The sequence below is a fragment of the Prosopis cineraria genome, unplaced genomic scaffold (assembly GCF_029017545.1).
Source record: "Prosopis cineraria cultivar Desert tree isolate PC_DT_omini unplaced genomic scaffold, ASM2901754v1 PC8, whole genome shotgun sequence".
NCBI classification, from domain to species: Eukaryota; Viridiplantae; Streptophyta; class Magnoliopsida; order Fabales; family Fabaceae; genus Prosopis; species Prosopis cineraria.
Genome location: NW_026555339.1, coordinates 6845859 through 6861908, shown reverse-complemented (window position 1 = coordinate 6861908; position 16050 = coordinate 6845859). Strand labels below are relative to the sequence as shown.

Sequence of the window (16050 nt, the reverse complement as noted above, 5' to 3'; positions counted from 1 at the left end):
ACTAAAATCATTTTTTTAAAATAATTTAAGCTTTTAAAATTCTTCAATATATAAGTTTTATCATTTTCTATGTCTGAATATATAATTTTGGATTTCAAAATATTAAATTAATGACAATTAAGTATGACAAATTTAAAGAAAAAACAAGTTAAAAATGTTGATCTAAATATTACAAATCTAGGAATTTTAATTGCAGATAAATATTTAAGTATCAAGTGTAACTCTTATCTTATAGCAGTAATTTTATTTGTAACTGTTTTAAATTGATATTTATAATTTATTTTTAAATTTTTTTTATCAATAGCCTAATTATTATTAATTTAATCTTTTAAAATTTTATTGTCATTCTCCCTATATTTTTCCCTAGAGTTGAGAGTTCGCTTTCGGATGTCATTTTTAATTACTTTCGTTTTTCGTTTTTCTTTCTTTTCAGGCCGGGTTTGAAGCTAACTTCAAATATGCATATATAACTATAAATAGCTGGTTGTGGTGATAAAGTTTGTCTCTGAAGATGGAAACAAAGAGTAACTTTCAGTTTATTTGTCAATCAATTAGTGGATCTGAACTTAATTAATACTTTAATCACTAGTGGGGACACAATTTTCTTAAAAATGGAATCAATTCCTTGCCGGCCTAAGATAATTGATTTTTTAATTAAAGTTCACATTTTCAGGGTGATCTATTTGAAGACTTTTTGATTACGACCCATACCACATTATTTTCATAACAATCTGTATTTTTTAGTTATAATATACACCCCCTCCGTCCCTATATAGGATATTTTTAAAAAAATTTATTTTGTCCTTTAATATAAAGTGTGCCATGATATTTTTAAGTAATCAGATAATTTTACATTTGTCTTGAAAAAAAGAAGAGATATTAATTGTGGGCCCATGATAATAATTGACATTATTAGAATTAAAATTAAAAAATTATTGTGATTTAATGAGATTTCAACTAAATGACAATTTTTTATTGATATATATATACGTGATTTAATTAAAAATATTTTATATATGATAATAAAAGGAGTGTATATATATATATTTAGATTAAAGTGTAGTTTTCATACTCACTAACAATGTTTGAACTTTGTTAGAAGTTTCTATATAAATCTCATAATATTTCTTTTATCTCAATTTATGAGACACTTTTAGATAAGATCACACATGTCAATAAAGTTTATCAAATATACTTTACAATTTTACTTCTTTAAAACAAAAATATATATGCTTTAAAAAATGCCCTTAATTTAATAAGCTATTTATGAAGGAAGATTAAAAAATATATATATGTGAAAGGTAATATTAAAAAAATATCATTAATAAAATTTTATTTTTATCAAAATATCTTATTCTCAAATTTCCTTGTACTATTTTGATTCTTAATTTGAGCATAAAAGCTTATGCTATGTCTTGATGAGTTATCAAAATCCAGCTGTTTGCTTCAACCTTCGAAGTGCCATTAAAAAATTAAATAAATCTCAATCATAGCCATGTGTAATAAAACTAACCAGCTTCCGCAATCTGCTACTTAGGATATATAATTTCATTTTGAACCATTGATATTAATACACCATCGTCAAAGTAAATATTACATATACGCATTTATTTCACAAGATTTGTATAGCCATCCATAACTATACAACCTAACTTATTCTCAAGCTCTTTCCAAAGGTCATTCATCAACTACTTGCACACAAGATTAATTACGATGAGGAATAGGAATTAGGATGAGATTATCTTTCTTTCTCACAGTTGAGCCCATAAGTTCAGTCATGTCTAGGGTTTTTGGAGTGGTTCCAGAGGGAAGATCCCAATCAAAATAACACAACAAGTTTGCCAGAAGAATCTCTCCAACAACAGGACCAAATAACATCCCAGGACACACTCTCTTCCCTGCACCAAATGGAATGTACTCAAAGTTGGACCCTCTGTAATCAACACAACTATTCATGAATCTTTCAGGAACAAACTCTTCAGCATCAGACAATGAAGATGATGAATTCCAATACTTGGAATCTCTCCCAATGGCCCAAACATTTACAAGCACTTGGGTTCCCTTTGGTATTGTGAAGCCACTGATCTCACATGTCTTTGTGCATTCTCTGGGAGCCAGAAGAGGAGCTGGAGGATGGAGTCTTAAAGTCTCTTTGATCACTCCTTTGAGGTATTCCAGTTCTTCAATACTTGTTTCATCAATATATCCCTTGGTCTTGAAGACTTGTCTCACTTCTTCTTGTGCTCTCTTCATTATTGTCGGTTTTCTCACCATCTCTGCCATGGCCCATTCTACTAGTCTTGATGCTGGTTCGAATGCTCCTAGTATCACATCCTACATGTACATTATATAGCATAAATAATATTAATTGGACTTGTTATTAGTAAAACACTCCCTTCATGAAAAAATATGAGACATTTTTTTAAAGTGAGATGTTAAAAATGCTTTATAATTTTAAATTAAACAAGTATATATATGTGTGTGCGCGCGCACGCATTTATAATATACTATTTCCAATCTTTAATATAAGATAAAATTAACCAACTTCGCATTTATTAAAATATAGTAGTTATATACTTAAAATTATTTAAAAAATACGTAACTTTCTAATTTTACTCTTATTTGTAATTAATAATTCACGTAAATCATTGTCTATGAACTCAAATAATAATATATAAAAAGGGGTATACTTGAAAAAATATATCAATTACTCTAACTTTATCTTATGCCAATAATATTAGGGGGGAAAATCCCACTAACCAAGATGACGGCTTTAACATTGTCGATGGTCAAATCACCGCGACGTTCCAAATTCAAGAGAACAGTGAGTAAACAGTCTTTTTCTTCTTCTCCGCCTTGTCCTCCTGCAGCACCATCGTGATCGGCGATGATGTTTTCAAGAACCACATCCATTTTCTGACGAAGTTCCTCATACCTGCGTCTGGCTCCGGTGACCACCTGAAGCCACTTTTGTGAAGGAAACAGATCGGAGATACCATGTGACAATGAAGTAATCGCATCACAAAGCCACATCATTGCTTCTTCTTCTCGGCCATTGTCGTGCTTAATATTATTCTCGCCGAAAGCTGACCTTGAAGCAATCCTACAAGCCGTTGCAAAAATCTTCTGAGTGAGGTTCACAGGAGACCCAGCTTCTGCATATAAACATCTCATCAAACTTGACGCTTCCTCTTCCCTCACTGATTGGAATGATCTTACACGCGTCGCGTTTAACTGTGCGGAATAACACGCAGCACACATATTTTTGTAAGTGAAAAGTTCGTATAAATCTCGTGAAAATTAATTACTTATAAGTCCCAACCACTTATAAATACTAAAATTTTAAAATTTTACTTGTAAATAAGCTGACAAAATAATTAACTTTTTATTCAGGACTTGACTGTAATTTTTCTTATTTGTAAAACTCTAAAACTAAATATTTATATTCATTTCTTTGTGTGACCTACTCTCTCTTGTCTTTGACATAGGTGAAGTTTGAAAGCATTTTTTTATTCTTAATAAAAGGCAAAGTTAGAATAATTAATATTTTTTTATAATTTCAAAATTATAACTAATATTTCTTAATAAACATGAAAGTTTTAGCTCTCCAGAAAGAGTCTAACTTCATAGTTAGCCCTTGAGAAAATTTACTTTTAGTTTATAATTAAGTTGACCGAAAAAGAAAGGAGGTCATGAACATGTGAGCTTATATTTTGAAATAATATAAATATAAATGGAAAGAATCAATCTATTATAAGGAACCGATCAGGTACGCAATTCTATTTCGTTCCTTGAATAAAATTATTTTATCTCTTCTTTGGTCAAAGAAAGTTATTTTGCTTTTGTCTTTCACCTTTTGTTATATATTTTTGTCACTTCAAATACATATTAAGTTTGAAAGATTAAAATCGCACACATATAATATATGAAATTTATATACAGACAAGAAACTAATCTAAAAAATCTCTCAAATTCTAATGTTTTTAATAAGCCATTTCCTCTTTATTTTCTTCACATAATTCTAACTTCAACATTAATTCACACGTTTTGGGTGGAGCGCACGATAAGAGAGAAATCGTAAAAAGAAAGTAATCCTAACAGATCACTCATCAGATTCAATATCAAATATTTTTTTGGTAATCTGCAATAATATAATTTTAAGTTATTCTAGGATAACGCACTTGATTTAGTAATCTCGATATTTTAAAACTTGATTCCATGCTTATGCTAATTCAAAAGCAAAGGCAAACTCAAATAAAAAGCAATTAACTGAGTTGGTTCCCAGCATCCACCCCCAATCCAGTCCCTCCTTGCTCATATATAGCTTTCTCACCTTTGAAACTCAAATCTCAATGGTTGAGATTTAATATATAAAATTATGATTATTATAATATTAATATAAGAAACTAAATCTCAACTACGAAGTTATGAGATTCAAGGATGAGAATGATAAGAGGAGGGAAGTCAACTAGTCCTTCAAATATTATATATTTGTATATAAACATAACAAAGTTAAAATTAACAAAAATGTCAAAGGCATTTCGAAGCATCTATAAAGCTACTATTGATAATAATGGTCTCACATAGCAAGGATTTGGATTAGTCTAATTGGGCAGTGATAATACCTAGGCTTGTCAAAAAAAAAATATTAAAATGAATTACCAGTTGGTGAGAGCAAATCTTTCTGATGAGCTTCCAGTAATCTCCAGTAGGGGACATGACGATGTTACTGGGACCGTAAAACAAAACATCAGAAATTGAAAGAAGAGGCCTCTGACCGAATATATGATCCTTCGTTTTCAACACTTGTTTTGCGGTTTCTGCAGAAGAAACCACCACCGTTGACATCCCTCCCATCTGCAGGTGAATCAACGGCCCGTATTTCTCCGACAGTTCCCTCATTCGACGGTGCGGCAGCGAGCCCCCCAGGTGGTGGACGCTCCCTATGATCGGAAGCCTCCATGGCCCTGGTGGCAGCTTTACCACTTTTCTGCCACGAACTATGCTTCTGAAGCTCCTTATAACCAGTTTTAGAATAGTTATGAAGAACAAGATAGAACAGAGAAGGAAGGGCAAGGAGAAGAAGTTGTGGCTCATCGCATCACTGCCAAATTATACTGATCAGCGAGGGGTCAAGACATGGCTGATGCGCGTGCTACGTATGTATATATGCATATTTTCTTAATGAATCCGTAATTACTTTATTATTTTATTCTGTTTTTTTTTTTTATTTATTCTTCACACAATTATTGCTGTTTTACTTCCGTGCAAGGAACGTGTATGGATATATAATATTCAATACTGTTGAATATAAATTGAAATAAATTTTATATGCCATTCTTCACACAATGAAATGATTTTTTTTTTGTTTTTATATTCAAAATTGTGTCCTTATAAAATTAAGACACATTTCTGTAAAGGGTCATGCAGGAAACTAAAAATCACTAAGCTTCTGTTTGATTATTAGAATGAAATGAAGTGAAATAAATTAAAAAAATAAAAATAAAAATAAATTAAATCATCATTTTTTTATGAGAAGCATGATAAAACTCATTAATATATATTACAAATGTGAAAATCTCAATACCCTTAAAAAATTTTATGAATCATGATTCCTAATTCTTAATCTCATAGACTAAATTATCTCTTTTTTTTATGAATGTGTTCATCTATCTTATTTAATCCTCTTATTTTACCTTTATTTTTATCAATCCATTTCTTTTCATTCTTTTTTAATAAGCAAACGGAAGCTAAGATGGTGTCTATAAAACCAAAGTGTGAGTAACTACACTTGATTAAAGGAAGTGTTAGTCTAATGACACTTTACATATTAAAAATATGTTACTTTTTATGAAAAAAAATATTTTAAAAAGCCATTAGCTATTAAAAGTTAGTTTAGTTCATGAAATGATATAGGATTAATTATAATTTTTTCAATCGAAGAAAAAAAAACTCTCAGTATTATATCCAATAATTACAAGAGACCTTTTAAATAATTTTTATACTTCTTACTACTTTATTTTTTGCCAAAAATTCTTACTGCTTTACTTTCCATCTCTCATGCATCATTTTAAAATACAACCTAATCCATTAACTTATAAAGGGCTTTAGAATGATTACTATTAAATTTATTTTGATATTAAAAAAACTGTTCGCTCATGAAAAAAATAATATTTTTCATAATTTGAGCTTTTAAAATTCATCAATATATAAATACCATCATGTTTGTATGCTTGAATATACTTTTCCATTGAGATTTTATTTTTTATTTCTTCTTTTCACTTTCTAGGAATTATTGAAGCTAATTAATTTAAAATGCGCGCGCGCGCGCACACACACATAGCTGGTTTTTGTAGAGTTTTGCGGAGACTGACAGGAACTTAATTGATATTTTAATCACCAGTAGCACATAAAATTTAACTTTGATTAATCAAATTAATCCGAAGACTTCAACTCTTACGCTGGCGGCTAAAATTTGATTAAAGCTCACACTTTTTAGGAGTATTATTTTTTTAATAATGTGTATATTTGTGGTTGACGTTTGGTGGCTAAACTTTTTTTTTTAAAAAATTATCCTGAAACTTTCAAAAAGAAATAATTTCATGAGATCAATGCTCATTCTAGAGATGAGTACATAGTCCAAATTTGAACTGTACAGAGAGCATCTAAATAATTAATATATATTAATTAAAAAAATTTAATATTAAATTAAATCATTAAAATAAAAATTTTTATTTTAATAAATATAATATAATATAATATTTTAAATGTGAATCATTCAAATTAAAATTTAAATAATCCAGATCTCACCTCAAAAATGGTACACCATCTTTGGGATGAGTAGGAACCCAGTTCCATAATTTCACCTGATCACCGTAAACTCTGACTAACACTTTACTGTTAAATGTGATTTTGACCAAAAAAAAAAAATTGATGTGGCATGCTGACTGGACTTTTCTCACCCTCTTCTTTCCCTCGTGAGTCCACTCTTTCTGGCGCGTCGTAGTACGACACGGTCTTCTTCTTCCTCCTCCAAAGCTATTCTTCTCCGTCTGGTATGATTATGAATGCTTTATGTTGAGAAAGGCTATGGTATGATTATCGATTGCATATCATCATAAGGAAATGAATCCTTTGCAGCTATTTTTTTTTTTTTTTGCAGACTTCTATTCAGCCAAATTAAAGCACTCTGTACAAAAATGTGGCTGCAGAGAATCCTCTCCCAGGCAAATAATTCAGATTTGTGCAAAACCAAGGCTGGAACTTGCAAGCTAAGACTTCTTAAAATGGAGTCGTCAATGTTCGACACAGAGGCTTCTTCAGCTTTTGTTTGCTCGTTGCAGGAGCTTCGTCCATCTACAACACCAAACCAAAATCATAATAATAATAATAATAATACTTTGATCATCACACACACAGACACACCCACGAATTTGTACAGAACATACGATATATATAGAGCCTACCTGTTGTAGCTGTTCTGTGAGAGTCTCATGCTCTTCCTTTAGAGAGCGCGTTTTTGCTCCAACTCATTCGTGTAAACCTCTAGAGAGAAAGAAGGTCAGGGAAGTAAAAATAAAAAGCAAGAGCAAATGGAAAGAAGAAGAAATATTTTCCTGCTTGCGAGCCCAAGATCGTGCAGCGGATTCGCTGTTCTTGATCGTACGCTTGCTTCGCCTGTCACCGTCAGATTCGAAGAGCCTCTTGTGGGTGGAGCAGGGACAAAGCGAAGCAAAGGAAGCAAAGCTGGGATTAGCAAGAAGACGAGTCAATGCGAAAGGGCTGGGCGAGGAATTCATGGAACTTGGAGGCTGAAGATGAAGGACGACGAGGGCACCGACAAGCTTCCGAAGAGTGAGACCGGCGAGAGTTTTTTGTTTTTTTGTTTTTTTTTGGGGCGGAGTTGGGGGAGGGGAGAAGAGGGTGAGAGAGGTCCATTCAGCATGCCACGTCATTTTTTTGGGTCAAAATCACATTTAACAGTGAACTATTAGTCAGACAACAAAATTGTTTCATTTTTTAAAATTTCAAAAGAATTGCTTCGAAAAAAATTCAAGATACTTTAAAAAAAGAGATATTTTTGCCCTTTAATCCTATATATATTAGTGTTAACATGAAAATTTTAAGATAAAATTACTCCAAAAAAATTCAAAATACTAGTCTTCCCTTGAGAAAAAATTTCAAAACATTTTTGACTTTTAATCCTATATATATTAGTGTTAAGTTGTAAAAGCCAACTCTTGATCTCACAAGGGACTTGAATATGATTAATTTTTAAAAGCTATAGTTTACTATTTCATTTCAGGTGCACTTAAAACCTAATAGAGTTAGCTTCTCTCCTCTTATTCTTCTATCTTTTCCACCATTAAGTTTCAACTACAATGGTTGAAATTTAATATATTATAAAATTATTATAATGTCATAGTAATACTATTACAATAAAATTTTTTTAAAATATATAAATAATAATTTAATCTTTAAAAATGTTATAATTTTTTTAAAGTCTCTAAGGACTTTTCTACTAGTAATGAATTCATATAAATTATTAAATTATCCTTATTGAAAATAAATAATTTATAAATTTTATTTAAATATTTATAATTTTTTTTATATTCGTAACAATGCTATTTTTCAAGACTTGTTAAGGTCGAGCTTCAAAACTCAATTTTTTTAAAAATGCTATTTTTTCAAATTCAAACCCTCATAAAAATAAATTTAAATGAAGAGTCCATCAACCTCAATTCTTAATCCCTACTTTAGTTTAGAGGAAGAGAGCAAAGTCAGCACCTACCAAGATGACGGCTTTAACGTTGTCTATGGTCAAATTACGATAACATTGCAAATTCAAAATAACAAGAGAGTAAGCATTCTTCTCCTCCAATTTCATTTTCAACATTAAAAATAAATAAAACCTTGTCCATTGAATCATAAACACACTATGGCATGGATTCCATTTCCTATTTTGCAGGAATCGGGCATTTTTGAGAATAGCATTTATAGCATGCCAAACACACTATCGCGTGGATTCCATTTTGGACTTCCTTTCCGTCTTATTGATTCCAAACTACCAAACAGACCATTAGAGTTATCACAATTAAATTTTAGGTTTATTATTAAAATAACTGTTCGCTCACGACAAAAATCATATGTTAATAATTGAAGCAAATTCTTCAATTATAAGTTTTAATGTTTTATAATGTTTCTATGGTTCAATATAAGTTTCCCTTGAGAGAGTTGAGGTTTCGTTTTCGGATGCATCATTTTTAATTACTTTTATTTTTCATGTTTTTAGGATTTGAAGCTAACTTTAAATATGCATGTGGCTGGTTGTGGTGATACAGTTTGCCTCTGAAGATGGGAACAATGAGTAACTTTCAGTTTATTTAATTTGTTAATTAATTAGTGGATAGGATTAACTTGATTAATTCCTTAATAACTAGTGGAGACACAATTTTCTTAAAAATCGAATCAATAACTTCCTTGCCGGCCTAAAATAATTGATGAAAGTTTACATTTTCAAGTGATCTATGTGAAGACTTTCTGATTATGGCTAGAAAATGAAAATTAATTCTAGTTTTATTTATAGAGCACTTCAATATTTTTATATTTATTTTTATATTTTTGCCTTATTAAATGCTAGAAAAAATTATTAAAAATAATTTTTTGTCCTCATTTAGGAGTAAAGATGAAAACTTATTAAATTTTAAAATATAACTAATAAAGTTTAAGGTTTTCATTTATCCCGATGAAATATATTGAAAATAATTTATAAATAGGACCAGTAAGAGTATAGTATTACTCTCTTCATTTTAAATTATAAGACACTTTTAAATAAAATTTTACATATCAATAAACCTTATTAAATATACTTAACAACCTTATCTTTTCAAAAAAAAAAATACAAACTTTTAAAAATATCTATAATTTAATATATTGAAAAGAGAAGAGATGGAAATTAATTATAGAGAAAGAAAAAGTAATATTAAAATTGAAAAATTTAATAAAATCTCAATTTACCAAAAGTTTCTTACATTTTAAAATGGAGAAACGCTTTCAAAAATACCCTATAATTTGAAATAGAAGGAGTATTATTTTTGTAACAATTTGTAATTATATTGAAATATAATTCCACATCAGTACAAAAGTTAATGATGTTAATCACATGACCAACATATTTAATATCGTTGGTGCTTGCACATCATTATTCTTTTGGATATATTAAAAAAAAAGATTAATGAGCACACAGGATAAACCTAGAGTGGTTTGAAACAATGAAAAAAATTATAGGGACATATACCAAAACACATTAAAATTATAGCAACTAATAATTGTATTTTGTCATATATATATATATATATATATAAACAAAATTAAAATTAATTACCAACTGGTGAGAGCAAACCTTTGTGATGAGCTTCCAGTAATCTCCAGTACGGGACAAGATGGTGTCCATGGGACCGTAAAACGAAACATTAGAAATAGCAAAAAGAGGCCTTTGACCAAATATATGATCCTTCGTTTTTCAAGTTTCAACACTTGTTTCGTAGTTTCTGTAGAATAAACCACCACCGTTGACATCCCTCCCATCTACAAGTGCATCAACGGCCCGTATTTCTCCGACAATTCCCTCATTCGACGGTGCGGCAGCGAGCCCCCCAGGAGATGGACGCTTCCTATGATCGGAAGCCTCCATGGCCCCGGCAGCATTGCTTCTTTTCTACCATGAACACTGCTTCTGAAGCTCCTTATGACCAGCTTCAGAATAGTTATGAAGAACAATAGAAGGAAGCCCAAGGAGAAGAAGTTGAGACTCATCATTGCCAAATTATACTGATCTATACTGATCAACGAGGGGTCCAGACATGAATGATATTATATATACACATATGATCTTACAGCCTGTTTGGATTGCATAGACAATTGATTTTTTCAGCCATATAATCGATTTTAACAAAAATTACCCAATCAGCCAAAAAAAATGTAATAATTAATTATTGAGCCAGAATTATTATTTGAAATAAGCTCTGAAAGATTGCTTATAGGTTCAGTTTTATAGTTAAATAATATATTTTGCTTCTTAAATAAATTTTAATAAATTTAATGATATTAAATACAATTTTATCAGTAATTTAATTTTAAAAAAGTACTATTTTTTATGATAATTTATACAACTAAAATTAATTTTAAAAAAATAGTATTTAAATAGATTGTGTTATAACATAATTAATTATAATTAAAAGTAATTTTATTAATTAATTATTTTTATAATCAAGTATATCCAATTGAAATTCAAACGGGCCCTTAATCAGCTTGTTTACTTTATTTTATTATTCTATTTTTGTTTGATTTATTCTTCACACAATGATTGTGCCTGGATAATACTCCCTCTAATCCAAAATATAAATATTTTTCTTTAATTAATCTTAATTCAAAATATAAGTAACTCCATTACCTATTATATTTATTGACCTAAACCTTTATTTAAAGTTATCTTTCACTCCTCATGAAGTACATTGATAATTGAGAGTAAGAGTAAAAAAGTAAAATAATATTTTTTTTTGCGAGAATGAAAACTTTTTTAATATATGTTTTTTTTTAAAAAAAATGATTATATTTTAGAGCGAATAGGGAGTATTATTCAATACTGTTGCTTCCATCTTAAGTTATGACTTATGAGCTAATCTTTTGGATTTAGTCAAATAATACAGCCTATCACCTCTTCTCATCAACTCCTACGCTGGCAGCTAAAATTGATTAAAGCTCTCATTTTTAAGGTGATCTATGCGAAGACTTTCTAATTAAGGCATATTATTTCGGTAATAATCTGTATATTCGTGGCTAACACAGACACACACACATATGCGGAAGAGACATTTAATAGACCATATATCAATTAAATCAAGCAAAAGAGTAACATGTGGAATGAACTTTTAATTTCCTGTCAAAATCCCTCATGTGTGGAGAGAGAGTTTGGGAAGAAAATAATATGAGTCCCACACATATAATATTTTCCCTCAATTTTTCTCTCTCTTACTTTTCTCTCCTTATCTAAATAAGAGAAAAATATTTTTTTTAATTTTCTCTCGTAGTTTTTTTATCTTTACATGTTTTATTTCCATCCAAATAGAGTATCAGTCTTGATGAGTTATTGGGATTGAACTCACTTTAATTTTCAAATGTGTAAATAAAAAATCAATAAATTTTAAATTGAAGATTTCATCATCGTCAAAATATATAATATGGACAAATTTCTTGTATGAAATATTAAAGCAAACACTTCATTACAAATGTACATGTGGCACAAGATGTGCATAAATTAATTTTAAAAATCCGATAAAAGCATGAGTTTGTATCAGCTAGCGATGTGAGGGCTTTGTTAACGGAGAATCTATATGAATACGTTGGTCATCGTTCTTTGAGCAATGAAGCTTGCTCTAGTCTTGACGAGCCATTGGAACCTAGTTCACTTCAACTACTTATCAACATTCCAATAAAAAAATTAAATAAATCTCATAATCAGCCATGTGAAACTAACCAGCTAGCTTCAAAATCTCTCCAAGTTGATTCAACTATGTACAGACAAGATTAGCATGAGGAGTGGGAACAAGGATTAGATTATTTTTCTTTTTCAAGGTTGAGTCCATAAGTTCAGTCATATCTAGGGTTCCTGGAGTTTTCCCAAAGGGAAGTTTCCAATCAAAATAACACAGTAAGTGTGCCAGAAGAATCTCTCCAATGGCAAGACCAAACAACATTCCTGGACACCCTCTCTTTCCTGCACCAAATGGAATGAACTCAAAGTTTGACCCTCTGTAATCAACAGAACTGTTCATGAATCTTTCAGGAACAAACTCTTCTGTATCAGATGATGAACTCCAATACTTGGGATCTCTTGTAATGGCCCAAACATTAACAAACACTTGAGTTCTCTCTGGTATTGTGTAGCCATTGATCTCACAAGTCTGTGTGCATTCTCTTGGAGCCAAGAGAGGAGAAGGAGGGTGTAGTCTTAGAGTTTCTTTGAAGATAGCTTTGAGATATTTCAGCTCCTGTAATGCTGATTCATCGATGTGTCCTTTGATCCTCAAGACTTGTCTCACTTCTTCTTGTGCTCTTCTCAGTATTGTTGGTTTTCTCACCATTTCTGCCATAGCCCATTCTACTGTTCTAGATGGCGAATCGAATCCTGCTAGTATCACGTCCTGTACAGTCCACAAAATATAATGATACAGCATCAATAGAGGTGGTTATACACACACACACACACACATATATATGTAATGTAATTAGAGATTTCAATTATCATATAAACTTATAATCTCCCTCCTCTCTTGATTGAGAGAAAAACTATATGTTTCAGTATGCATAATGTATATCGGGATCTCACATGTATGTCTATTTTATACGGCATTAATGGAGACTATGGAGTAGTAGTAGTGCCGAACAATATATACTATTGAGCGAGCATATAAATGATAATTAGACAAATAACAATATATATTTTGTCTTATATCAAGAATTATTGTGGAAAAATTAATCATTTGTTCTCATAGTTTACTAGATTCAATTATAACACAGTTTCTAAATTTTGACTTATGTGTACTTTTGCTCTTATAATTTTAACTTAATTGTTACTTATTAGTATCAAAACTTTGATTGAGTTGAACTCAATCCCTATAATTTTAATCATTTAAAATGTTAGTCCTTATATGTTAAAAAATAAAATTACAAGAACTAGTTAAAGTTATTTCTTAAAAGTTAGGGACTAATGTTTTAAATAATTAAAATTATAAGAGCTGAATTTTATTGAATTAAAATTTATGAACTAAGTTATAAAGATTATAAGTTATAATTGAGTTAAAATTATAAAAATTAAGTGTCTAATTTTCTTAATTATTAGGAATGTTCAACAAGAATGTTTTGAAGGGGAAAATCTTGTTATGAACTTGTTGGAAAATGTCGGTGAAGTTCAATAAAACAAAAACAAAATCCCGAAACACATTTATTTGGTCAGGCACCAACCAACAAGACATCGCATGCGTGGTCAAAAGAAAGGTACTAACCAACATGGCGGCTTTAACGTTGTCCGTCGTCAAATCACCATGACGCTGCAAATTCAAAAGAACAGAGAGCAAACATTCTTCTTCTTCTCCGGCATCATCACCGACGTGGTGATCGGCGATGATGTTTTCCAGAACCCTGTCAATTTTCCGACGAAGCTCCACATACCCACTCCGGACTCCGGTAACGACCTGAAGCCACTTCTGAGAAGGAAACAGATCGCAGATTCCATGTGGCGACTTGAGAAGCATATTACAGACCCCGAGAATGGGTCCTACCTGGTCCTTGTGCTTCTCACCGAAAGCTGACCTGGTGGCCATCCTACAAGCGGTGGCAAAAATTTTCTCAGTGAAGTTCACCTCAGAGCCAGCTTCTGCAGATAAACATTTCATCAAACTGGTCACTTCTTCTTCCCTCGCTGATCCGAACGATCTTACTCGCGCAGCATTAAACTGTAATTAAGGAGCAACACATAATTATATTATATTACTCACGCAGAATTAAAATCCGGGCTTATTTTGGTCATTGATCATCGTGTGCTGGTTTTGCATATATTATTTATGTGTGTGTAATTTGGTTTTAAAAATTGTAAAAGCTAGTGACGTTAAAACGAGAAAATAATAGAAGTGATCAGATTATATAAGAATATATGATATTAATTTCATTTGTCTTTAATTACCTACTCTTTATTTTATTAATTTTGGAAATAGTTTGCAAATTTTTAATCTTATAACATCGAAATTCATACGTACTACGTGTGCGTGAAGTTAGATAACAAAATAATACTAAAAAATCTATCAGATTTAAATGCATTTGTCTCTCACTCAGTCTTTTTGTCTTTCTTACATCACAAGAAATTTACAATCTTTTAATTTTAGAGGGTATCATGCAAAGAAACTAGCTAGAGTCCTAAAAAATCTCTCAAATTCTATTTCTTTTAGGTGAAGTTTCAAATTCTTCGAGTACTTCTTCCTTAAATTATCTCAATAATCTAATCCTTCATTTTTTAATATAATTATCGGATATCAAATACTACGATGGTTCTCTTGATATGATTTTTTTCATCTATCAAATTTAAACTCTCAACCTTGCAAAACGATAGTCAAGCCTATTCCACCTCATCGTTCGTCTAAACCTTCTTTCTATGCATATTCCAATTCGAGGATATAAAATCTTAAAAAAAGAGAGAAATTACATATAAGTCCCAGATAAGGAAACTACTCACTTACAAGTCCCATTTATTTGCAAATACTGAAATTTAACATGTAAATATTGAATTTTAATTTGTAAATGGGGTGTTAATCTAAAAAAAAGGTCAAATGATTATGGGAAGTTACCAAATGGTGAGAGAAAATCTTTCTGAGGAGCTTCCAGTGATCTCCAGTAGGGGACATGATCATGTCAGAGGGACCATAAAAGACAATATCAGAACCAGCAAGAAGAGGCCGTTGACCAAATATATGATCCTTCGTCTTCAACACTTGTTCTGCAGTTTCTGCAGAAGAAACCACCACTGTTGAGATCCCTCCTAGCTGAACATGCATCAACGGCCCATATTTCTCCGACAGTTCTCTAAATCGCCGGTGGACCGCTGGCGACCCGCCCAGGTGGTGGAGGCTTCCTATAATCGGAAGCTTCCATGGCCCTGGTGGCAGCTTCTGCTCTCTCCCATTTCTGAAACTTGTCAAGATTATGACGAACAACATAGAACAGAGAAGAAAGAAGAGCATGGAGATAATGAAGTTGAGTTCCATCGACAAAATTCAGATTGAATATGGATCAGGACATGACATAAATACATATCTATATATATATATGGACACAGACACACACTTATACATATGTTTATGTATTTGTGTCCCTGTTCACTTCGTTGTCTTTTCTTTTGTTTTTGTTTCAAGTTGTTGTTTTTAAAATATTTAGCAGCCAGATAATTCCTATGTTACGTTGCCCAGCTGGATAGAACCTTATATTTCAGTCTTTATTTTA

The 16050-nt window shown here is 31.0% G+C and overlaps 2 protein-coding genes across 2 annotated transcripts; both read right to left on the bottom strand.

The window, feature by feature from the left end:
* Positions 1-1517: 1517 nt before the first annotated feature.
* On the bottom strand, positions 1518-5121 carry LOC129318784 (cytochrome P450 71D11-like). The gene is made up of 3 exons (XM_054963737.1): positions 4663-5121; positions 2761-3234; positions 1518-2334 (listed from the first exon to the last, which is right to left on the bottom strand). The coding sequence occupies exons 1-3, from the start codon at positions 5095-5097 to the stop codon at positions 1705-1707; spliced, it is 1539 nt and encodes a 512-aa protein (XP_054819712.1). The 5' UTR covers positions 5098-5121; the 3' UTR covers positions 1518-1704.
* Positions 5122-12516: 7395 nt separating this feature from the next.
* On the bottom strand, positions 12517-15838 carry LOC129318854 (5-epiaristolochene 1,3-dihydroxylase-like). The gene is made up of 3 exons (XM_054963830.1): positions 15399-15838; positions 14064-14513; positions 12517-13202 (listed from the first exon to the last, which is right to left on the bottom strand). Exons 1-3 carry the CDS (start codon positions 15813-15815, stop codon positions 12570-12572), a joined length of 1500 nt encoding a protein of 499 aa, XP_054819805.1. The 5' UTR covers positions 15816-15838; the 3' UTR covers positions 12517-12569.
* Between the last annotated feature and the right edge of the window lie 212 nt (positions 15839-16050).